Source organism: Cydia strobilella, chromosome Z, assembly GCF_947568885.1.
Source record: "Cydia strobilella chromosome Z, ilCydStro3.1, whole genome shotgun sequence".
Classification (NCBI taxonomy): Eukaryota; Metazoa; Arthropoda; class Insecta; order Lepidoptera; family Tortricidae; genus Cydia; species Cydia strobilella.
In genome coordinates, this window is record NC_086068.1 from 17,509,144 (window position 1) to 17,536,209 (window position 27,066).

The 27,066-nt window shown below is 39.9% G+C and overlaps 1 protein-coding gene across 1 annotated transcript in view; it reads right to left on the reverse strand.

Moving 5' to 3' along the window:
• The window catches only part of LOC134754473 (uncharacterized), a 123,541-nt gene that overhangs the window by 17,071 nt on the left and 79,404 nt on the right, over positions 1–27,066 (reverse strand). Inside the window, exons 3-6 of the mRNA XM_063690807.1 lie at positions 22,998–23,060; positions 17,039–17,175; positions 15,621–15,814; positions 6,481–6,609 (exon numbers count right to left, since the gene is read on the reverse strand). Of these exons, the coding sequence (XP_063546877.1) occupies positions 6,481–6,609; positions 15,621–15,814; positions 17,039–17,175; positions 22,998–23,060 (523 nt within the window). The remainder of the gene's footprint in view (positions 1–6,480; positions 6,610–15,620; positions 15,815–17,038; positions 17,176–22,997; positions 23,061–27,066) is intronic.

Here is a 27,066-nt window from a genome sequence, read left to right on the forward strand (position 1 = left end):
TTGCAGTGTTTATTTAATAATTACTCATCAGTCCATTAACCGATTTCGATACAATTGAGGTCATTTGATAGATCTTTCTGAAATATTATTAAAAAAAATACGCGGCATTATAAAAAGCTGGAATATTATTAAAAAAAATACGCGGCATTATAAAAAGCTGGAAAAGAGTTAAAATGTGGCATTTTTACAGGAATATCACGACTGCGTTTGTTTGAGGCCACCGTGTGCGAAAATTAAGGCATAAAAAGCTCAACTCAACTACATGGCTCAACAGTATACAGGTTGGTTTGGGTCAGTGAGGGCAGCTACCAGATCCCGTGCTGCTACGCGAAAATGGTCTTAGAAAACCCTTCCCTCAATTTCAAATTAATGAATTTTAAGGGTTTACAGATTTTGGAAAAAACATTGGTACCTACAGGATGCGAGAAAAAGGTCATTTTTGACAAACGTGAAACGTAAGGTGCAAGTCTTTAAAAACCCGTAGTGGGGCTCGGAACGAAAACCGATATTAACGAAAAAGTGTTATGGCGCGGTGGCGGTATATTATGAATAGTTTTGATATCAGTGTATCAACGAAAATAGCCATTACTCGGAACTGCATGTGCTGCTGACATATATGGCGCTGATTCTGCGCTAGAAATGATGCATTCGGAGCTAAAATTACCCCTATTTGCAGTGTTTATTTAATAATTACTCATCAGTCCATTAACCGATTTCGATACAATTGAGGTCATTTGATAGATCTTTCTGAAATATTATTAAAAAAAATACGCGGCATTATAAAAAGCTGAAATATTATTAAAAAAAATACGCGGCATTATAAAAAGCTGGAAAAGAGTTAAAATGTGGCATTTTTACAGGAATATCACGACTGCGTTTGTTTGAGGCCACCGTGTGCGAAAATTAAGGCATAAAAAGCTCAACTCAACTACATGGCTCCTGGGGCGCCTTTTATATTGTAAAGATTACATACAGGGCGCCTGTGGCGCCCTTTACACTGTAAGGTCGGGCGAAACCCGACATTCAAGCGTGCGAAGCGCGCTCTTTCACACAAGCTTCACACTGTAGGGTCGGACGAAGCCCGGCATTCAAGCGCGCGAGGCGCGCTTTTACACACAGGCTTTACACTGTAGGGTCGAGCGAAGCTCGACAATCAAAAGCGCGCCTTACGTAAAGGGCGCCTGCGGCGCCTTTTACACTGTAAAGATTACGTACAGGGCACCTGCGGCGCCTTTTTCCCTTGCCTACAACCCTTTCACTGTAGGTTAGGGTAAAGCCCAACGTTTAAGTCTTACATACAGGGCGCCTGCTTTACGCTATGAGGTCCCTAAGCGGCCCTATGCGGTCTTCGCAATGACTGTTTAGATTAGCTACCCAAAATTTTTGTTCCCCAATGTTCCATTCGCGTTTTTCCCCATTCTGCTTTTTAACCAGGCGTTAATTTTTTCAGTAGTTAATTTAATCACACGCGTATGTCCCAGACGCTTTTTTCCCCAAAGAGTAATGTTTTCACGATAGTCACACTAAGTCGATAGATAGGTAGGTTAGGTTCGTTAGGTAGCTTTAGATGCCCGAAGGGCAAACCGCCCAGAAATAGGAGCCCCGCGTAGCGGGGCTCCGTCGGCTCAGGGTAAGAGGGGCTTGTTCTCGGAAATATTACTCTTTAGGGAAAAAAGCGACTGGGACATACGCGTGTGATTAAATTAACTACTGAAAAAAAAACGCCTGAAACGCCTTAAAAAGCAGAATGGGGAAAAACGCGAATGGAACAAAAGCTATTGGGAAACAAAAATTTTGTATCCCTGATACAGCCTATCGAGGAAAACTTTTCCCATACAGTTTGTATGAAAATGAAAACTTCTATTTTTCACATGCTATTTTTTATGACAATTATTTTTAAAGCGAAATTTACAAACCTACAATATATTATGCTGAAGCGATCAACATCAAAATCAAAGTGATTTGTGAAGATTTAGTTAGTGGAAACCGTTTTCTGCCGAAATGGAAATTGTATGAAAAAAGTACCTATTGTCTGTAGCTATTCTACCCTCTTAAACGTAACAGGACTGATTGGCAAGATAGAAAAATGTGAATAAAATTTCACATTTCTTCATAGTAAATGTAAAATTTTGTTACCTATTCAAAAATGTGACTCGCACGCCAACAGCACTAAGCTATCAATAGAAGCGTTTTTGTAGTTATCGGTAGAAGAATTCGCGACACTCAATTTTGATAATAAAATAACATACGCTTAACTTGAAAAAGAACGTTAAAATTTGCCCCGTCGGGGTTTGAACCAGGTAGGTATCTCAGCTATTTTCTGATTTTTTCAAACAAGAGATTACGGTTGCTACGAGCACATGACAATTAATGTCTGAAAATATCAGTGCCTTGTCAAAGTCTCGAACAAGAATTTTAATTTAATTTCTAATCTTTTTTAACAATAAATATTCCATCCGCTATCTAGACCGCTCTTACGAATCTACTGATCTTTTGGTGGTTAGTCGGCAGGACAGCGGCTCTACACATCCATCTTATCTTTAGCTATGCTCGCGAGGTCTACAGCTCACAGAACCACTAGTAACTCGTGTAGTTTTGAAAATTGGTATAGTTGTACCTTGTAGTGTCCAGATGAACATACTAAAAGTCCTCGGGGGGGGGGGTGTGGGGGTGTGTGTGTTGTGCTGAGGGTGTACGGGGGGGGGGTTCAAAGTTAGACCATGGTCGAGAAGTGGGGATGATTTTTTTTTGTGGGGTGTCATTGGATAGGTCGTTTAAAATGAATGTGTCTTTAAGAACATTTTTTTGATAAACGTGATATTTCCGGAAATATTCGCTTTGAAAGAAAAAATAATGTTTGTGAGTCCCCCTCTAACTTTTGAACCACGAGTCCAAAAATATGGAAAAAATAGTGAAGTAGAGCTTAGTAAAGTATTTCATCAAAAACTATAGCGAATCTGAACGGTTAAGATGTTTTTGAGTTTTTGCAAAAAGTATATTTCGACGGATGGGTAACTACGGAACTCTACACTGAGCATGGCCCGACATGATCTTGGCCGTTTATTTTTATAATTGATCAGCAGATGACTAAGCTTGCTTATTCTAAACTAAACATTTGAGTTATGATGAACAACTGCGAAAAAACGACGTTTTCTTAAATCGTCTATTTTTTATCCTTTGTTAATTTAAACATCCTGTAGCTCGTAAAGTATTAACCGTAGAGTAAAAATGAATATGACCTAATTTGTAGAAAATTTTATGTAGAATCTTTTGTCCGAAGTAATTATAATACTATTTGTACAGATATTCAAGATATGAGCAAAAACCTGAAAAAGGTACCTTCAACCCCTCCCTACACCCTCAGCACACCCGCCACCCCCGAGGACTTTTAGTCTGTTCATCTGTACACCACAAGGTATAACAGTACCAATTTTCAAAAGATCGCAGATCGCCCATTCTCGGCTTAATTTGACGTAGCCAATATATTAAGATTTACATAATATTTGAAGCAATGCAAAACGAATACAACTTTTTGCTTTCAGGGCATGATATTTCAAATAAACATGAAATTCTTAGGTGGGCCAAAGTGTTAACGGAATGGTGGCCGCTTTCAGTGCCTGGCGTACGTTGGCTCGTTGGGCGGACGACATTCGGAAGACTGCGGGTCACTTCTGGATGAGATTGGCTCAGGACCGCGATAAGACTAAGTGGCGTACTCGAAGAGAGGCCTGCTCAGCAGTGGGCGATAGAAGGCTGATATGATGATGATGATGATGATGATGATGAAATTCTTATGAAAAAATACACGTTTTTTATGGTTCATAATTTTTTTTGTATGGCGCTGGTGGCCTAGCGGTAAGAGCGTGCGACTTGCAATCTGAAGGTCGCAGGTTCAAACCCTGGCTCGTACCAATGAGTTTTTCGGAACTTATGTACGAAATATCGTTAGATATTTACCAGTCGCTTTTCGGTGAAGGAAAACATCGTGAGGAAACCGGACTAATCCCAACAAGGCCTAGTTTTCTCTCTGGGTTGGAAGGTCAGATGGCAGTCGCTTTCGTAAAAACTAGTGCCTACGCCAAATCTTGGGATTAGTTGCCAAGCGGACCCCAGGCTCCCATGAGCCGTGGCAAAATGCCGGGACAACGCGAGGAAGAAGAATTTTTTTTGTATGTGGATATTTTTGCCTCAGTAGTAGTTCTTCCTCAGTCACCCGTTGACCACGAACGCTGTAAAGGGTTCGAAACGTCGGGATGTATTATAAATTCAATATACGCGATATAATCAGTTTTCATAGTTTTATTTCATGAGTAACTGTCGCGGTAACCGAATACAATATTTTTTTATCACTTTTAAGAGGCGTTTTTCTGTTGTTTGCTTCAAACAGAAGCGTTTTTGCTAAAAAACCACAAACAGCTACAAAAGTGAAAACGCCTTAAGCGGGAACTGAATGGTTGACGTTTCTTTTTTTTAAACAAGTAGTTGGTCCTATAAATAACCTAATTTAATTTTTGAAGGAAAAAGTTGCGCCAAAAAAAGACCTTTTATTGATTTTTATGTTTAAAATGATACTCATTGCTGTAGCACCTGAACCATCACCAATGACAGATGATGATAACAATAAAACATTGTAGTAGTGGTGGTTCAGGTGCTACAGCTCTATTGCCTACTTTCCAGGTTGGGTTTAGACCATTTATTGCCACATTTACGAACAGTGTGCAGTGGCGTGAAAAATGACTTAATATTATACGGGTTTCATTGATTTCCTGCAATTAAATTAAGGTGCGTTCTGCACATACAAGTCGGACTACATGTTAAGTGATTGGCTAGAATTTGCAGAACACATACAAAGCTAGGTAGGCAATAGAAACAGTTTCCATAGACTATGCATTATGAGATGAGACATATGCGAAGCCTGGCGGACACCGCGAGCGACACCACTGAGATGCATACTATACTCGTGATTACAGTTCCTAGGATCCGTTCGACACCGTTCTATAGGCGTTCTATAGGCTCGAGCCGTTCTATAGCTTTTTACTACAAGTACAACCCGTATTAGCCCACAGCTAGACCACATTTGTTTGCTATTGCCACAATAGGATGCGGTGCCGGCTTGCCTAGGTTATAGTCAAACAATCTAACTACGTCTACGTCAGTCCGGTTCATCTGACATTAAATGTAGGTAATGGGGGAATTAGCATTATATTTCGTGTGTGAATATTTTATCAGCGTATTAAAAAAAAAAAAAAAAAAAAAACATTTAATTCGGACGATAATACAATCCATATTTTGTTAGTTACAAATATACTTAAATTACTATGTTAGTGCCTAATAAGTGCACTGTCCCATCTCCCTGCCACGACGGCCAGGAGACTGTGGCGGCTGTCGCGCACCCTTCGGAGCGTTGCGGCGCAGCGCTTGCGCAGCGTATTAAGTCGATGATTATTTTTGTGAGCATTTTATTTATCCTTTGTGGCAATTGTGGCAGCGAAACCACCTAAACTCGTAATCGTACCAGTAATCTTCGGAAAATTAGAGTTAATACGGTACAATGGTAGACAATATCGTGGAATGGTCCAATATCAAATCAAACGGACCGAGTTAGTGAGAAGAAAATGTATTGCTGGACTGCCATGCACAAAGCTCTCTTTGTGCTCCCGTTATCTCAAACTAGTAGTTGTAAGTCTTATCATGAGAAATGTATACAAATGAAAGGGTCAGAATGGGGCGTGGACTCAATAGGTATATCTGCTGAAGCTGTCAGCAGCTGTGGCAGGAGTCAGCATCCAAGTAGCCAAACCGATAAAAACTTCGAGAACGAAACTCGTCAATTGAAGATTTTATTTCGATTGTCTCGTACTTCATACTAACGGACAGTGTTATCGAACATTTCGAAAAATCCCGATCTAATCCAATCCTCTATCTTACCAGAGTTGGGCAAAAATTATCTATTTACGAATAACCGGGAAGATAACGTCATTTGTTATTTTGAATTTATCTAGATCAGTTTCATTTTTTATCTAGATAAATTAGTTGGGATTTTAAATAAAAGATGAATGTCAGTAGTACAGTCATGTAGAACTAGAAGTGGTCGGGCCATGGGCATGATGAAATGCAAATAACCTACAATGTCAGTGTGACGGTTTGACCCCACGTGACATTCTATATACATTTATTATTATAATTATAAGCTTACTTCAATAACAAACGAGGTCAGTTATCTTCATCTAGATAATTTATCTAAATAAAAAAGTTGTCAACGCACTATTTGTGATTGAATTTATCTTCGAATAAATTTATTTGAAGTAATTATCCAGATAAGAAATTATCTAAATAACGCCCAACTCTGTATCTTACTACATAATAAGCAAAATGTTATATGACAAAATGGAAAGTTAGACATAACTCACCCTTACCCAATTTATTACTTATATTAAAGCGTTCGCAAAATTATCAGAGCGAGTAAAAGAAAGTTCTCACCTTAGAGTTTCCGAGGTAACCAACTGTGGCTCGATGGCTGGCGGCGGTGGCCTACTGCTATTGAAAAGTTGCTGCACGGCTGAGTTGGGTTTCGGTGTTTGAGATGAAACTATCAGCGGAGTTTCAAGTCTATAAAGAGAAGCGTATTTATGGCACATGTTACTTATACTTAGAAATAAAGGCGAAGATAAGATGTGGCAAAGTGAATGTAATAACGTGAACTTCCAAAAAGGGAAAAAATAATGGAACCATTCGATTCATTACATATTATTAAACTTCCTACCGTTATTTGAAGCCTATTTTATTATATTTGAGAGAGCAATCCTGTTGACGGATGACGTAGCGGTTCTTTATTGGTAGACACCTATCGTCATTTTTCATTCCACCCGCGTTTTGCATGCCTGTTTTACCACCACCAAGGCGAACTCGGCGCTAACGCGCGCCGTCTGCCTGGTTGGCGTTCTGTTTGTCGGAGCGTACGGTTCACTACAAAAAATTCTTAGGAGTCCTGAGATTCTTAGAATTTTTTGTAAAGTACTAATTTGAAGTATTTTTAAACGGTGTTACCGTTCGATTGTAATTTAAATATTTTGACGGACTGCTCGTGTTCGTCACCGTGTTTAGAATAACGGACACCTGATCGATTCAACATCGCGAGTGCAGCGCAGCGTCATCGCCGTAAGTAAGCGGCGAGCATTTGTTATATTTATTTATGAGCATTTGTCATAAGCACGGAACAGGTCATTGAAAGTAAATTGTTAATGGCAATGTATAAGCCAGTTTTATCGTTGTCCAAAAGGGAGATTATAACGATTCCTGTTACAGAATAGAACTGCTTTACTCTCAGTTCGTAAAAAAGACGCATTCTATGACGTCGTAATTTATGCTAAATCAAACTGTGTTTTTGCATTAAGTAAGCTAAGTTTAATTACAATTTTGATAGAAGTGAAATTATATGATCTGACATCTTCCGTGCATTTGCATATTTTCTGGTACTGTGCTGCTGTGATACAGATTGTTGTCTTTTGCATTCAAACCAAAATATCACAATAAATGCGGTATGTTTAGCCCTTAAATATTTATGGTGGTATTTATGGGTTTAAAACGTCTATATAAGCAACTTTGGACGATTAAACAGTTGCTCTAGTATCATGTTAACTTCCCACTTAGGGTCCGGCCCGCCTTAGGGTCGACGAAGCCCCGCTTTCGCGGGGCTTCTATTTCCGCTCTAAGGGACAAAAGGTAACTAACAAATCTACATCGAAAATATGCTTTTCGATCTTTGGGTTTATTATATACATTGGGAAGTTTTTTCTTAAATAGTGCCAACTTTGGATGCGCAGTAAAAAAATATGAAGTCACTGGTAGAACAGCTAATAATCAAACATATATCCTTTCTACACATATCATTTTATAAGTTTCAGTTTAAATTAGATTATTGTACCAGATAATAACCCAAGCGCCTTCTAGTTAAAGCAAAGGATTTTGGAAGTGAAACTCTTGTATGTAAACTACATATCTCTATTCAGCTTATGTGCTATTGTGAGTTTTGTTATTGAAATTAAATAGTTTTGATTTTGCACATCGTGCACATAACTACATATAGGAGGGTCACTATTGGTCTTTTGCTGTATACTATAAGAAGAGGACGAGGAAGCACTTACCTCATGGACAAAAAATATTGAGAGGGATATGGAAAGCCTAGACTTACGTAAGGAATACGCTCAGAATAGAACTGCCTGGAGACTCGGAATAAGGAAAGCCGACCCCGTATAACGGGAAAAGGCGAGGAGTAAGACTATTGGTCTTTTGCTGTAGCAATATTTCCTGTTAACATAGAGTAACTTATACTAGAGCGGTACTGTCATAGTAAATTTTGTAACCCCAGTAAATTCACTGCCATCTGTCGATACACTTTAAAACTAAAAATGAAGATTTGTAAAAATACGATAAAATGTATTTAAATATAGATACATGATTTTTTTTTATTTGCATTAATTATTTTGATGATTTTGACCCATGTTCTTTCACTGATATGCGTTAAAATTGTTAAATAACAAACGAAACCGTCAACGCCATCTATACGACTGTAGGCCAAAACTAGTAGCGCCCTCTGAACGAGAATCAAATTTTCTTGATTTTCGAGGCACGTTTTGTCCTTAGACTGTATCCATCTATTACGGAGTTATATCTATCTTTGCCTGTTAATAAAGGCCTTATGGAAACAGGTTCGAATTATCTTTTGCATGACCTAAGAACGTGTTTGAGGATTTTGAGGGTTAGGTATGAGATCTGACTATTAAGGTCAGCTGCCGGTAAAAGGCACAATAGTACATTGCTGCACAAGCACAGTAATTCACTGTTGCATTAGCAAAATTACCGTACTCTAGAATTTCCCGCCTGCGCAAGGCGTAGTTTTTTTTTAAATTATCATTATTTAGTTTAGGGTACTTATCTATAGGTACCTATTGAGAAATCCGCCTTACTGCAGTTCTATCTGCTGCGCAAGCGGGTATTAGCGGAAAATCCGAGTAAATAAAAATATGCTGTTAAGCGTGTTTAATACAATGAATAATACTTAAACTCAAAATTTCCCGCCTGCGCAAGGTGTGTGAATATTATTATTTGGCCGGATGAATACCCGTCGCCTGCGTAAGGCGTGTGCATTTCATTTATCTGCTGCGCTGGCAGATAAAGCACGAAAGATGTTATAGTATACTATAAGACTAGTTTCGAATGTAAGGGATTACAAAGCCCTTTCTCGCTTGCGCAAGGCATGAAAACAATATGAAGTCACTGGTAGAACAGCTAATAATCAAACATATATCCTTTCTACACATATCATTTTTAATGTCTTAAAATATTCCGCCTGCGCAAGGCATGTGAATATTATTAGTTAGCTTAGCCAGCTGAATAGTAGCCGTCGCCTACGTAAGGCGTGTGAATTTTATTATCCTACTTCGCTAGCAAATTAGGCAAAAATGAGATTGGTATCGAATGTAATAAAATACAACTAACATGGCTCAAAACGCCAAGACCATCCCACCTGCGTAGGGCGTGAAGAAATTGTTAGTCCTCTGGTAGAACAGCTAACAGTCAAACATACATAGTTCTTAAACTGTTTTTACAGGGCTTTAGTAGTTAGACTAACACAGTTTACACAGTCTGTGCTAAGTATATTAAAATCATACAATATACCTGCGTAGGCATATAAAATCCATGAGCCTGCTGCGCGGGCGCGTAACAATCAGTTCAAGGTTTCATTAGCCAAATATGGCTACTACTATGATCTGTGCTACTACAAAGCTTTGATAATTTAAGTACCTACTTAGCATATATATTGGTACTGAGTGCCTAAAAATAAAAGCTTTTTATTTTTATTTTATTTGTTTAAAATAATTCATCTTACATGTAAATTGTAAATCCCCGCCTACGCAAGGCATATGAGAAATTATTTATATACCTATAGGTACTTATATCCATTGTTTTTGCTGGGTCCATACGTGGTTCACACACCCTACTAAACAAATTTCCCTGAAATGACTCTTAAGTCTATACAAGAGGTATCATACGACGCAGTGAACCCCGTTTCTTAACAAACCAAAGGTTGGATTAGAGAGTGCGTCCATACGCGTTTCATCCAATAGGGTATTTGACAACATAAAAAATATATAACGAATTGCTGTCATCCTGAAAGATAATAAACTAATAAAGTATATTTCACTATATTTGAATGTAAATTATGTTTATTTTCTGGAAAATAAACAAAAGAAAATTTAATATTTTTTGAAATTTCATCAGGGACGTGAACGCTCTGTGATTGGTCAACGCTCGGATGACGTCATACGCGGGTAAACATTCTTGATTGTCTTGAGTGTTTTAGCACTTAGCAGTTTTTTTTGTATTTAGTTAATTTTAGTTATTGTTCCACAGTTTTCTGATATATTCCGATTTATCCGTATATCTAGTGGCACAATATTCATAAGAATCTCAAAATGGAGCGGAAATATGTGAAAGCTGATAGCGGCAACCTACCAGACATAGACGCATTAATAGTTGCACTTTTCTTTAAAGATAATCCGGATCACTATGCTGCGGAACTTAGAAATGTAAAAACAGCTGTGTGAGTATACGTAGAAATTGTTTATTTACGAACATTTCGATTTCGATGATACGAATACGACGACGATATACCTATAAGAATACGATGACGAGAATAGTATTTCCATACTGCACTTTAGTTTGAAAGAAAAAGTATGCTACTAACTACCTACTAATGCTGAAAGAGCTATGTTATGAGGTTATGTAGTAGTACATTAAATATCTAGATCTTGTTTCGTAAAATAACAAAATCCGCTGCTTTAATTACCATATTTATTTACAGTTAAATATTACTTATATCGAAGTGGTCTTCACACATAAAACATTTGTATGCGCTAAAATGCTCTTTGGGCCTCTTCGCGCTAGTTTTAAACACATTTTTCTTTTTTTGGGATTCGTTGGAATGGAAACAAACGATTTGTCTGAATTTTTTATAGTCGTACTTGAACATTGCGGCACTATACACCATTTATATACCATTTTACAGTGAAATAATGAATTCAATGCACATAAACCATAAGATTAACTAAGGTCATTGACTGAGTTTACTTGCGCGTGACGTCACACGTGTCACGTGATTAGCCCCTTTGCAAAAACAGCGTTTAAGGCGCGTTCAAAATAAATAAACTTTAACATTGTTTTTTTTATATATTTAATACAGGAAATTTCACGGAAATATCAATGTAGTGTAATTATTAAGTCATAAACAATCAATTAAAACCATTTTCAAAAATTTGTCAAATAGCCTATTATGCAATAATCGTATTATTCCTATGTCAGCCAAGGTCATGATAAGAAAATTAATCGTTTAACTAAGATTTTTAAAATTATTTTTGATTGCCTTAATCAGCCGCAGATGATGCGAGTCACTTAAAAGGTAGAAATATATTGCCCTGGACTGGTTCAAGGTTTTTGACCATGCATTCACCATTTGATCCCTTGTGGGTCAAACACATTTTAGAAAAAGGTCCCTTCTGTGGTCATAACAACAAAATGTTAGAATGTATCCCGCTTGCAAGGGTGCAGCGTAATTAACTTTGGATAACTTTAACTTTGCGTTGTCTACAGGTAGGACGTAAACGAGTTCACCGTACTTTAAAATGTGTATGACCCACAATGGGTATAATCGTAGCTCAATGCAACTTATCTACACTATGTCAGTCCAAATGAAAGAAAGTGAGCTTGGTTATCAGTCCAGATGGATAACACGTGTGTTAAAACTGTTAAAGATATGTTCTAGACTTTCTAGACGACTTCAGGCTAACAACAGCACCCTGGCACTTTTGTAAGAGGAGGAACAAAGTTCCTTTCAGGAAAATGGATACAATCCCTTAGGCATAGAAAGAATTTACATACAAGCAAAGCACCCATTGGTTTGATTCTGTTTTCAATCCTAAAATACGGCTAGGTTATGATTTTCAGTATCAAATACTAAAAATGTACTCTGGAAGCATTAATCAGGCAACCTCGAAGGTTATTATTAGGTACACCAATGTTCATTAATGGCTGTTCTGTGAGTCTTCCTGCTTGTATATTCATTGCCAGTTTTTGGGCAACATTAACTTATGAACCAGTATCTACTTGATGAGAATATTACAAAGGTACTGATGATTCAAAGCTATGCGCCGTTGCGCCATAGCCTATGCAGCAGGTTGAATTGATGATCAAATCTCGTTTGGAGTGATTTATATATCTTTCGCTTTTCTTCAAAAACATAGTAATTATATCTAGAACTAAAGGACATGCTAAGTTTATTTATATATAACGCCCTAATATACATCTAGCATGATGGTTCGTAATTCATTGGTACACATGGAACTCTATGAGGGAAAATATTAGTTTTATTCTCGCTGCTTAGTAGTAGTCTACTACAGCCCCCGAAGTAATAGTCTATGTGCTGTACCGTACGGGCCGTAGTAAAATTACACAAGTAATAATAAAATAAAACTACTTTGTAGGGTGGTATATTAAGTATGGGTTGGTACATAATTAGACTATTCTATACTTGAAATTATATGAAACTGTATAAATTACAAGGTCATTTACTTTCTGAATAGCTGCGCACTGTGTAGTGTACCTACAAATGCAGAGTTACTCCTTCGAATGGGTAACAAAAAGCAACCGAAATCAGCCTGAATTTATATGTATATCATTCAATGGTCGTCATTCATTCAATTTTTGTTTGTTTGTACAAGTGTACAGATTAGGCACTGTAATGTTGTTACACAACACGCTAAATAGCGGGAAAATAATGATAGCTAATTAGTTAATCCTCACCTTAAAGATATGGAAAAGAACAAGCGAGGCTCTGAAGAAATATTATTTAGAAACTATTTTTGTGTGCCTGTAAGTTAAATCGTATTCTGGCTTATTAATACAGGTCTGATAATATTTATTGGACAAATAACACGTAAGAGTTTCAACAAAGCTTATTTTCCTTATGCAAGGTAAATGGTTGGATTGCGTCGATTGTGGATCCTGAAATAAACTGTTCTTTATATACATGTTTTTGTTTATAATAACGCTCCTTACCTACAAACATAGTAAAAGTAGAATATGTCACTGCATATTTTGAGTTCATTAGCTGAAATAAACTATTCACCCAGGTACCCGGCTTGTGAAGTGCACTTTTTGTTTCCACCAGTTTCACAAATAATGAGTTAATCACATTGGCGTTTTCTGGCCACCAGGCGATCATAGACACGTCTCAAATATAATAAAATAGGCTTCAAATAACGGTAGGAAGCTTAATATCAGCGTTTTACCTTACAATAAAACGCATATTAAGCGAAATACCTTATTTGAAGCCTATAATTTTAAAATCGCCTGTGGCTATAACACTCAGTTGCTATATACCACGTCACTTTTATTGCGCCCATTGAGGGTAATTTTGACTCACTGCTTCTTCTCCTAATATGTATGTTTAAAAAATCAACATCTGTACAATTCAATGTACTGGTATATCTGTTTTATTTCACATTGAAATAATAAATGCAACCCCTTGATAAGTGGTATACTTATTGCAACTTCGTTTTTGTTTATACTTTGAGAACCAATGAGGCAGACAGCGCGCGTTAGCGCCGAGTTCGCCTTGGTGGTGGTAAAACAGGCATGCAAAACGCGGGTGGAATGAAAAATGACGATAAGTGTCTACCAATAAAGAACCGCTACGTCATCCGTCAACAGGATTTCTCTCTCAAATATAATAAAATAGGCTTCAAATAAGGTATTTCGCTTAATATGCAGCGTAAACTGCAAGACTTGAGTCGCGACTGCTGAGCCTTGAAGCCTCGAACCTTAAAGCCTCGGAACCTTAACGACTCGAACTAAGAGTTCGTGTTGCTGCTTACGAGCAAAGAAACCTCGAGTCTTTTGGCCTCAAGCTTTAAAGCCTCCTAAGCTTTGAAGGTTTAAGTCTGTAAGGTTTTTAGCAGTAAAGGTTTGGAGCAAAAAGTAAAAGCTTTTAACAAATAAGATCAACCTATGCTACAGGGTAGGGTGAAATTTAATACGTTTTTGTGAAATAGGGAAAAACAGAAAAAGATAATTATAATTAAGATAAGTTGACTAACTAGGAACCCTTATAGTTTCGCCATGTCTGTCCGTCCGTCTTTCTGTCAGTCCGCGGGTTGGCTCAGTGTAAGTTGGCGCAATATTGACGAACTCCACAAAGAGTGTGGTGGTATTTTTGGTTATAAAATGTATGCCGCGGCATTTTTACAGTTCTGCAGAAACCGTTTTGTTTTTTGTCTTTTAGTTGTTTAGTTTGCGTTCATGAATTAGTCAATAGCGGAGGCGGTTAGAAGTTGAAACGTTCAAGCGGTTCAAGTAATCACCCAGTCTTAATTAAGTAATAAATATTTTTTTAAATACTTTTATTTTTATTTCTTATAACTCACTCATATAGGACGGAACGGAACGTGAAAATTTTAAAATATAGTTTCATAGAAAATGTATATGTATACGCAACGGAATCACGGTTCTAAATGGTCCACCCTGTATACGTTGCAGGCAGTAAATGCGTTAACTGATGTTAAGTTACTCTTCCGATATGAATACATAGGTATATTATAATATTCGTAAATTCTCTACACAAAAATAATTTCTGCAAAGAGAGCTCAACGTATGAGCTCTAAGCTTGACACAAGCTTTTAAGGTTCGGGGGCTTGAGCTTAAGTTAAAAAGCTAGAGTTCCCTATGAGGCCCGAGTCTTAAAGACTTATTTTGACAAGTCATAAAAAGTTTGAGTCGTTAAGGTTCTAAACCGCTTTGTGAGCAAACCTTTAACGCTCTAGCTTTCAAAGCTTGAGCCTTAAAGGTTCGCGAGTCGTTAAGGTTCAAAAGTCTTAAAGACTAGTCTTTTAACTACACTATAAAACGCTGATATTTAAAAAACGGTGTTTCATGACCCACTGAAAACCTAAAACCAGTTTGTTCAGAATCGATAGGAGAATCGGTCGCGTGTTTTAATGGGGGTAATTTTTTTATAATTTTTACACGGCCATTTTACAGGTTTGTAATACAACAATATCAATAACTAGCATTTGACACATTATTTGTTAATGAGCAAACCACCCTTAACTGGCCATTGGTAAACCTTATCTCGTTGTAGTAATGAGTAAGGTATGCAAATGATCTGTTAACAATGTTTACGATGGTAACTAACAATTGTTTGATATCATTAAAACGACGAAGCATCTTGTGTACAATTACCAGTCGAATACAATTGTTAAGAAAACTAAACAACAATTTTTTTTTAAATATTTATCGGATTAATGAATAATAAATACTCAAGATGAGTTTAAAATAAATCAATACTGTTGGGGTGTCTCAGGTTTTCAGTGGCTCAAGTAACACCGTGTATATATATTGACGCCTGAGACGCCTACTAGTCGAAATATATATATATATATACATACATTTCTCCTCCTCCTCCTTCTCCTCAAAACAAACCTGAACGATTGATACAATTCAAAAAAAATTGTCATCTAGCATATTACAATAAGTAGAGCTCTTAATCATATACCAAAAATCCTCACCTCTGTGTATTATTTGAATGGTCTTTTTGAGTGTTGGATTCACTATCAGACAAGGACGTCCGAGCAGAAATCTCAATCTTTTGTGAAGGGTCGTCTTCACTTGCCTCTTTGGATCTCTCAACGAAACGCACTGAGCGCGGCGTAAAGGACCCGTCCTCGTCGCTCGCCGTTGTAGTTGAACGCTGATCGTCGTTCTGTTGAAATGCACGATACCTACATTGAAACTGGCGACAATGAAATGCGTAGCCCTATGCTAGAACTGACTAACCATTATAAATAACCTATTCCACAAATAACATTTCGTATACGTATATGTCTCACAGACATCGAGTCTGGCTATTCGTGCCTGTACCTGTCTATAAAAATAAATAGCAAGTAAAATTGTGACAACTATGTAGGATATACAGTCAGCAAAGCTATTGTACTTCTGTATAATTTCTAAGAAAAGAGATAGGTAGATGGATTTTCTAGTTAGCTTACAACTGTAATATAACTCATATTGTATTAGTGCAATTGACAGGTCAATTCGAACGTGCACTGACATTAAACCGATATTATAATGATATTGGAATTATATCAGTTAGCTGTCATCCGCGCGACCGTCTCGCTCGCACTAATTACTTGTGCATCAATTCACGCAATCAATTCTAATTTCTAGATTGTTCACCAATACGTATGCCAACGGTTGTTATGCTAGGTGGGCTGCGTTCTGTAGGTTGGCCGTTCGTCATAGCGTATGACCACAATTAGCCTATATCATCTAGGTTGGTTTTCAGCTTCTATTACTCGTATTGTGTTTACGATATGTCATCTCAGTTGATACAGTTCATAACTAGAACATAGATTTTTCCTGGGATGGCAGCTGTCATGTCACCCACAATGAAAACTGGAGATACCTATAAAGGATTTAAATTAGAATAATACAGATGATAATACAATCATGTCAAAATAAAAATTTGAATTTAGTTTCAACTCCTCTAGAGCCTAGTAGTTTTATGAAACCAAAGAGGATATAATTAGATAGAGCAGTACTGTCATAGTAGATTTTGTAACCACAGTAAATTCACTGCCATCTATGGACACACTATAAAATTAAAAATGAAGATTTATAAAAATACGATAAAATGTATTTAAATATGGATAAAAGATTTTTTTATTTGCATTAATTATTTTCATGATTTTGACCCATGTTCTTTCACTGATATGCGTTAAAATTGTTAAATAACAAACGAAACCGTCAACGCCATCTATACGACAGTAGGCCAAAGCTAGTAGCGCCCTCTGATCGAGAATCAAATTTTCTTGATTTTCGAGGCACGTTTTTTCCTTAGACTGTATCTATCTATTACGGAGTTATATCTATCTTTGATGAAACCTTTAGGTTCTTTGATGTTTTAAATTAAGTGGGCGGAAATCACCTGTTCAATAATATCCTTGTCGTTGTCGACCGATTTCCAGAGACGGCCGCCTTTCAGAATTCCCCCCCGCCGTTGCCTCGAAGGAGAGTTCTCGGAGGACTGGCGACCTTCTGCCTCCCCCGTGTCACTTTCTTCGCCTAATCGGAAATAGATACACTTGTAAACAAACTTTTCCATTTATATTGTAACGGGCACGGCTGCTGTGTCAACCCTACTCATCTTTTAATAGGGCTCTCTATGCAACTAGGAAGAAACCCTTATCTGGGGGCACGGTAGTAACTTGGGTTTGGATTATTAAAATTAAATTAAATAATCATTTATTTCAGGCATGACCCATAGACGTGTTAGTAACAGAAACATAAATACTAATGTTATACAGTACAATTAATTAAAACCTACCATGCAAAACAGTATACTTAGAGCTAGGACAATACAATACGGGGTGAGCCGTACAATTTAATAACATATGAAGAAGGTACATTTACTATCTATATATATAAAATTGAAAAACCAGAACGTTTCTCGAATTCGACGCACCTATGATAAGAAAAAACTGTTCAAATCTATTATCTAAATAGCAAAAGAAATTTTCATAACAATCTTCATTTTACGACGATCGACCATTTTCGGCAGCTCTCGGCTGGTTTCATTTCGGTGGTGCAGACGTACTATACATATACTATTATACTCTTTGGTGCAGACCAAATTATTTGACGTAAGTTCAATAAGTTCAAATAAGTTTGCATTGTTGGTATACCTACAGTTATTTCGGCGTTTATCACTCGAAGTAAAATAAAAAGTTCTGTCAACCTAAGTGTTAGGCCTGAGTGGACGCTCAAGTTGAGCGTGCAGCGGGGCGGGGCGTGCGGCGTGCATGTTAAACAAATGCAAACGTATAGAAGCGGCCTCAGTGCACGCTGTTCAAATCACTTGTGAGCCCGACGCCACGCTGCACGCCCCGCCGAACGCTCCGCTTTGAGCGTCCACTCAGGCCTTACACTTAGTCTAGCCATATCACTTATGTCATAGTGGTGATGTATGAAAGTGTAAGTCATTTGTATTTTATTGTTTTAAATTTCTGAGTTTTATTATTCAGAGTGGCTTTCACGGCTTTGCATGGCAAACACTGTCATGCATGCGGCGGGTGGATGGCGAGAAGCGCCAAAAGTTAGATTCCATTGCCAAAAGTACAAAGCTGATAGCAGGTTATGTAATCTATCAGTTCAAGGAATGTTGCGAAGGGATGGTGCCCGTAATAAGGGATGGTGGCGGTAGTGTCGATGTAGGTATGTAAATATGTATTTTATTAAGTTAATAATTACACTTCAATGACTAGAGATATAATACATTCGGGAACTTTTGACTAGGTAATATGCTTTAACTGTTACTATTTCTGTTATTAAGGTTACGTACCCAAAGGTTAAAAACGGGACCCTATTACTAAGACTCCGCTGCCCGTCCGTCCGTCTGTCACCAGGCTGTATCTCATGAACCGTGATAGCTAGACAGTTGAAATTTTCACAGATGATATATTTTTGTTGCCGCTATAACAAGAAATACTAAAAACAGAATAAAATAAATATTTATGTGGGGCTCCCATACAACAAACGTGATTTTTTTGTCGTTTTTTGCGTAATGGTACGGAACCCTTCGTGCGCGAGCCCGACTCACATTTGGCCGGTTTTAGTGTTTATCCTGTATAATACCCAGAAAGGAAAATAAGGACTACCTACGCGTAGGTACGTTTGTATGAATAGGCCGTTTATGGGCTGCGGTCGTCCACTTTCGTTAAGGCGGCAATTAATCTAATGAACGTTTTTTGCAACTGGGCTTATAAAATAAAATAATAAGTTTATGGTAAAATAAGTTTTAATAAATACGTGGCGAACTAAAAGTTATCTAACTAACGGTTACAAATAAGTCCCTATCACAGCTATGAACCCTGGCAGGGTTGAATGCTGAAGGGATAGATTACATAGTAAGGTCGGTATTTAAATAAACATTAGACAAACCCTTTATTTCACTTACGCGAGCGGAGCCGCGGGCCTGTCTAGTTAACATTAAAATTTAAAATTTGACTAGCATCACGACTATCACGAGTTGTATGTAGTTAATTTAATCATTAAAACATGTCATTAATAAAATAAAATAAAACATAAAATAGCAGCAAAATTATACATATAAAATTAATACAATTACAATTATACCAGATAAACAAAATTCTCGGGATATGATGTTAATAGTGGACTTATTAAGCATAAAAAAATTCAATAATAATAATAATAAGCCCGCAGGGCAGCTTGTGGCGAGCTGTTGGGGAGTGACGACCCCACGGACCCGAGTGTCCAGAGAGTCGGTCAGGGTCTCCGTCTCCGGCGTGTCTTCGTCGGTCGGAGTGGACCCCAAGGGGACCCACAGGACTCTCAGCTCTGGCTTGCCTTCATTGGCCGTCCAGAGGGGAGTCGTAAGAGCTATATGCTCCAGGGGTGGAAGTGTTAAAGGGCATAACGCCGCGAGTAACTTCGGAGAAAGCGCAGCACACCTCTCGACACCCCTGAGCCGCTCACTCCGGTGTTACGCCTGGCCATCTTTACGATGGCGCATCAGGTGTCCATCTAACGAGTGGCGAGTCACCGCCTGTCTCGATAACTTGTGCAAGCAATGTTATGGCAGTGTCCGGACTTCTTTGTAATAGCCCAGTCTTTTAACCACCCAAACTTATACCATAGATCAGAACTCTGTCCATATTCTCTACAATAGTTTCCAATGCCTGCTGAAACCGGTTCACGGATATCTATTGATGTACCCGTGAATGGGTTCCACCAGGCGTTCTACATGACATCAAATCTCTCCAAACGGCCTATACGTGTTGGATCTATATCCCCACGCACGCTTTTTAAATGACCGGGCTCGAAAGACCCGAGAGTTTAAAAACGGAGATACGCATAATAATAATAATAGTCGCGGATCGAGCGACGTATCAGCTCGCGGATCGAGCGACGTATCAGCTCGTTTAGGACTCTCATTGCAAAGCTGATCTGTTTCAGGGGGGGCAACAATCGCCCCCGAGTAATGCGCTTTGTGAACCAGGCGTTCGCGGGGACGGATGTCAGGCCCCGCGACTACATGGCCAATGTCACAGAGCGCATCGACTTTCTAAAGCAGAAAGTCTATGCATGGGCAAACCTTATTCGCCGCTACAGAGAGCGTGTGGATCGATTCCAGCAGAATCGTCTTTTTCAAAGTGACCAAAGGAAGGTATACCGAAGGTGGGAGGAAACCGATCCTCGTGTGTCCGACGTGCGGCTGCCGGATGTTACTGCCATGACTGATTTCTGGCGTAACATTTGGTCGGTGCCCGTTGAACACACGGAGGGCGATTGGATAAACGTTGTCGAACGTGAGTGCGAGAACATCGAACCTATGGGGGCAGTCACCATCAGCCCCGATGACGTAAGTTGTGCTGTCCGTACGACCCAGAATTGGAAAAGTCCTGGACCGGACGGATTGCACAACTTCTGGCTAAAATGGTTTCGATGCTCGCACGAACGGTTGGCAACGCAGTTCCAACAAGCCCTAGAGCTCGGTTCCCTCCCACCTTCCCTAACAACTGGTGTAACCTTCCTGCTCCACAAGTCCGGTAGTACCACGGAAGCGATGAACTACAGACCCATAACGTGCTTGCCTACACTCTACAAGCTCCTTACATCCATTTTGAGAGCAAAAATTAACGCGCACATTGTCACTAACAACATTTTGGCCTCCGCTCAAAATGGATGTAGGGTTGGGTCCCGTGGTACTAAAGAGCTCCTCCTCATAGACATGACCATATGCCAGCAAGTTCGGCGGAACAGTTGGGCCCTCTCGGCCGCCTGGATTGACTATAAGAAGGCCTATGATTCGGTGCCTCACTCATGGCTGAGAAGGGTATTAGAGCTGTATAAACTTGATGCAGCTTTAATATCCTTCCTAAGTGCGTGTATGAGGCAGTGGATCACAGTCCTTCGTCAACCAGGAGGTGGATTTGACCGCCCTGGCCCGCAGGACTCTATAAGGATCGAGCGAGGAATATTTCAGGGTGACAGTCTGAGTCCCCTGTGGTTCTGCCTAGCTCTGAATCCTCTCAGCACCCTGCTGAAGGATTCAGGGTCAGGTTGCCGGCTTCGGAGAGAGGGTGAAGTCATTTCTCACCTTTTGTATATGGATGACCTCAAGCTATTTGCGCCAAATAACCAAGACTTGATGGTGCTATTGAAAACAACAGAAGTTTTCAGTACCGCCATCAGAATGGAGTTTGGTGTCGATAAGTGTGCGGTTATGCATGTACAGCTGGGGGAGGTTGTAAATTCAACAAATTTACAACTTTCTGAGACAATGTCTTTCAGATCTATCTCTGAATCAGAAACCTATAAATACCTTGGTATGTCACAGTCGTTAGGTATTGAGGGCGAGGGTATTAGACGGTCGGTGAAGGAGCGCTTTTTCAGTCGGCTCACAAAAGTCCTTAACAGTCTTTTGTCAGGAGGCAACAAAGTGCGCGCCTTCAACGCTTGGGTAATGCCCTTACTCATATACTCCTTTGGCATACTAAGGTGGACTCAGACCGAGCTGGACGCCCTGGATCGGGGGGTCCGTCTAATGCTCACTACACACCGTATGCTACACCCACGCTCGTCAGTTATGAGATTGTACATCCCACGGAAGTGTGGAGGTCGAGGCTTCCTTAACGCCAAAGATCTCCACAACCGCGAGGTGTGCAATCTCAGGAATTATTTCCTTAACAACGAGTGTGGGATGCATCGTGATGTGGTGGCAGTGGACAGGAACTTCACGCCGCTCGCCTTGGCAAACGAGAACTGGCACAAACCTGTGGTACAAAGTACTGCGGGCCGCAGGGCGGTATGGGAGAGTAAGGTGCTACACGGGCGGTTCTACAAGGCCCTCATGGGACCCGATGTAGACCTGCTCGCGTCGGTGAACTGGTTACGATTCGGGGACCTCTTCGGAGAAACCGAGGGTTTTGCCTGTGCAATTGCGGACGAAGTTATGATGACGAACAACTATCGGAAATATATCCTGAAGGACGGTACGGTCGACATTTGTCGGGCATGCCGCCGTCCCGGAGAGTCACTCAGGCATATCATTTCCGGTTGTTCTCATCTTGCTAACGGCGAGTACTTGCACAGACATAATCTCGTAGCCAGGATTATTCACCAGCAGCTTGCCCTTCTATACGGCCTTGTGGACCGCGAAGTACCGTACTACAAGTATTTACCTGTGCCAGTTCTCGAGAATGGTCGTGCCACGCTCTATTGGGATCGATCTATCATCACTGACAGGACTATTGTAGCCAATAAGCCTGACATTGTGATAATAGATCGATCGCAGCGCCGGGCCGTGCTCGTCGATATCACCATCCCCCATGATGAGAATCTCGTGAAAGCCGAGAAGGACAAGTCCAGTAAGTACCTAGACTTGGCTCACGAGATAACCGCCATGTGGGATGTTGATTCGACGATCATTGTCCCGATAGTCGTTTCAGCGAACGGTCTCATAGCGAAGAGTCTCGACCAACACCTTGAGAGACTCTCGCTAGGTGGTTGGATCAAGGGTCAGATGCAGAAGGCGGTGATCTTGGACACGGCGCGGATAGTCCGCCGGTTCCTCTCTCTGCGACCCTGACCACCGGCAGCTTGGGCCCTACCCCGCTGCCGGCGGCACCCTAGGTTAGGTTTTTTATAATGTGTTTATATAATTTTTGTAATGTTTTGTAAGTGTTTTTGTATTTTACTTTTATATGCATGTTATAAAACCCTAACCTAAGACTTAAAATAAATAAAGGAATTAATAATAATAAAATAAATACGAAATAGACGCAAAACGCCATATGTTGCATTTACCCCGTTTATACCAGTTGACCTTACATGAATTAAATTACAAACATAATTTTATTACTTACTTGTTATAGGCGCAGAAGGCAATTCTGTTTGGTTATCGTCTATAAACAACTCTGGCGGGCATTCTGTAACAAAACCAACCAGTTAGTAAAATAATAAGAAAAGTACCTACATTTTATTGCAAGTGTGCAGTGTGTCATTATGTACGAGCATATGAACACTGCTTCTAAAAATCGGCAATATCAAGTTTGAGGGAACGTCTCGATTACTTTTTAATTTATTTAAACGTACAAAAACTAAAAAAAAAAAAAAACATGATATATGCGCTCGCGGGCACGCACTTCCATCTCGCTCACGCTTACGCTTACGCTCAGTGAGACAAGAGGTATTTAATGTAATTTTAAATTGGGAAAATTACTTATAATTTGTTCTAAGGTCGTTTTTTTAGTTTTTCGTAAATAACTCGTAATCGGTAGCCCAAAGCAAAAAATAATCTGGTACGTAAATAATCTGTATAAAAGTTCCTACAAAATAGATATACAGGATGTCCCAAAATAGCACGTCATTTTATATACACGACTTTTTAATGTACAATTACATAATGCCGATTTTTTTTATCATGACAACTAGAGTAGGTAAAACATTTCTTAAAATGTATTTACAAGTGTTATAAATCAGAATTGATCCAGAATACCTAAACTATACGAAATATTCGTTGGTTCCGGGTCCAGGTCCAGATCCCACTAATACGAGTAACGTACCAGTTAGAATCGGTTTGGTTTAAGTAGGTTCCAATAATGAATAGAATCAGGCGTTACTTTGCGGAAATCCATATTAATTAATACAAAAATTAGCGGATTAGCAAAGTAATATTTTTGTATTAATTAGGTTCCAATAATTATACACTTTTAGTTTAGATGTGAGAGCTAGACATGCGAGCCGGGTGCAAAACAGTCGGCGGCGGCGCGCCGGCAAAATTTTCGCGGCGGCGGCTTCTAGCCGGCGGCTCGTTTTTGATTCCTACCCTAATCTAAAGTTTAGGCTGAAATCAACCTGCAAACAAGTTTAAAAAAAACTGACTATGATTAAGAAAATGCGAATGATGTTGATGACATTGATCAACAACGATTGATCATTGTTGTAAAAATAAAAGAATACATGAATATTTAGATTATTTAGTCATCTGCGTTTGCGATAATACTGCAGCGGTCTTTGCACACACGATAAGTATCGTGGATAATTATAATTTTATTGACACGCTGGGACATCAGGCGTGATCTTTTTGCCGTGAGCTCTACTAGTCCCGCAACATCCAAATAAAACATCGTCACTTGATTCTTTTGCAGAGTCAATGCAAACGTTACAGAACACTCGATCTTCTATAATTTTCTTCTTTTTATTGTCATTTTCATCGTGAAGAACTAAATCTCCAAAATACTTCCAAACAGTACTGTTTCTTGTTTTTGCATGATAAAGAACACTTATTGACAGTCGTTTCACTTTTATTTTGTCGATGTCCGATCGGGATGCCATCGCGATATTCGTAATCTTAGTGTTTTGCAAAAATCTGGGTGTCCCGAAAACTGGACAAATACATCTAAGCGTTCGTTCTGACAGAAGTGTATTCAACCTGTCTCGATTCAAGTCTAAAATGAAAACCACAAAGCTCTCCGTACTCGAGATTCTCTATGCCGACGACGTTTGCTTAATGGCCAATTGCATGGAAAGGTCCTTATAAAGCCAAATCTAAGGTCCTGCCTTAGATTTGGCTTGGTAATAAGCATATCCAAGACTCAAGTGCTAAAACAACCAGCCCGTAATTGCGAAGCGAACACTTCCAACCTAAGGGCCCGGCCACATGTACGCGATGCGACGTCGCCAACGCAACGCGGCGCGTTTTGCGGTGCCGCCGCCGCACCGCAGAAATCTGCGGCGCCGCTCGCCGCAACGCAAAATCTGGCGGCGCGTCGTGCGTCGCCGCGCGCGGTGCCGCAAAGCGGTGCGCGGCGCCGCCCGCCGCAACGCAAAATCTGGCGGTGTGGCTTGCGGTGCCGCGTCCGTCGTATACTACGTATACCGCTGCATAGTAAATAATTCGGCTACCAGGAGTACCGCCAGATTTTGCGTTGCGGCGGGCATCGCCGCGCACCGTTTTGCGGCACCGCGCGCGACGACGCACGACGCACCGCCAGATTTTGCGTTGCGGCGAGCGGCGCCGCAGATTTCTGCGGTGCGGCGGCGGCACCGCAAAACGCGCCGCGTTGCGTTGGCGACGTCGCACCGCGTACATGTGGCCGGGCCCTAAGAAGGGAAACCCCTAACAGAAGTATGCTCTTTTAAGTATCTTGGGAGCCAGATCAGAAAGGATAACAGAATATCCTCCGGTGGTCCTCCGAGATCCCATCTAGGATTGCTAAGGCTGCGTCCATTTTCGGTCGGTTAACGCATCGTGTCTAAAGCTGCAGACGAAGTTGTTGGTGTACAAAGCCGTGGTTCTTCCGATTCTTTTGTATGCTTCGGAAACATGGTGTTTGTACAAAGGCGACATTCGCTTGCTAGACACGTTCCACTTACGCTTTCTACGTTCCACTCTGCGAATAAAAGAAGAAGAAGTACTTCGTCGGGGCAAGATGCCGGGCATGGAGGCGCTCTTGATGAAGGGTCAGCTGAGGTGGTGTGGGTATGTTTGGCGTATGAGTAATTTCAGACTACCGAAAGCAGTTTTCTACTCCCATCTATCAGCTGGTAAACGGAAGCAAGGTGGGTTTTAAAAGTAAGCTCGGCTCGGCCAGCCATATCAGAGCACACGCTTGTAGTTAGCTAGGGTCGCCGTTGCCGATTACGGCATGGATAGCAATATAACCACACAGAGTACCTTTATGCAAGCTAACTAACCGCTACGGGTAGGAAATCAAAATCTACTTTTGTACACAAAACAAATTAGAATCAAAGACCGCTAAAGACGGACAACGGTAAGCCAGTGGCAGTGGTAGCGACTGTAGCGAGCCGAGCTGAGCTTAGACGCGAGTTTGCCTTCATGCGCTGGCCAATCGCGGCGCGAATTTCGTACAGGCCGGCGGCGGCGGCGGCGGCGCGCCGCCTCTTCATGGCGATGGCCTCTCACGGAGAGTGAGAGCTCATTTTAAGATTACTTTAACTTTGTAAATTTTTCGCAACGAACATCCCTGCCAATATTATAATTTATAAATGCGAAAATAACTATGCCTGTTTGTCTATTACCTCTTCACGCTTAAACTGCTGCGGAACAGATTTAGATAAAATTTGGTATGGAGATAGTTTGAGGCCCGGGAAATACATAGGATAGTTTTTATCAATCATCATCATTACATGCAGACGCTAGTCGCGGGCAGAAGCTATACCTAGCTATTAGTGTTGTTAAAAGACTAGTCTTTAAGACTTTTGAACCTTAACGACTCGCGAACCTTTAAGGCTAGAGCGTTAAGGTTTGCTCACAAAGCGGTTTAGAACCTTAACGACTCAAACTTTTTATGACTTGTCAAAATGAAGTCTTTAAGACTCGGGCCTCATAGGGAACTCTAGCTTTTTAACTTAAGCTCAAGCCTCCGAACCTTAAAAGCTTGTGTCAAGCTTAGAGCTCATACGTTGAGCTCTCTTTGCAGAAATTATTTTTGTGTAGAGAATTTACGAATATTATAATATACCTATCTATTCATATCGGAAGAGTAACTTAACATCAGTTAACGCATTTACTGCCTGCAACGTATACAGGGTGGACAATTTAGAACCGTGATTCCGTTGCGTATACATATACATTTTCTTTGAAACTATATTTTAAAATTTTCCCGTTCCGTTCCGTCCTATATGAGTGAGTTATAAGAAATAAAAATAAAAGTATTTAAAAAAATATTTATTACTTAATTAAGACTGGGTGATTACTTGAACCGCTTGAACTAATTCATGAACGCAAACTAAACAACTAAGAGACAAAAAACAAAACGGTTTCTGCAGAACTGTAAAAATGCCGAGGCATACATTTTATAACCAAAAATACCACCACACTCTTTGTGGAGTTCGTCAATATTGCGGACAGAGGAATACGAAGGTAAAATTTTAGTACTAGTCACTGACTCACTGAGCCAACCCGCGGAC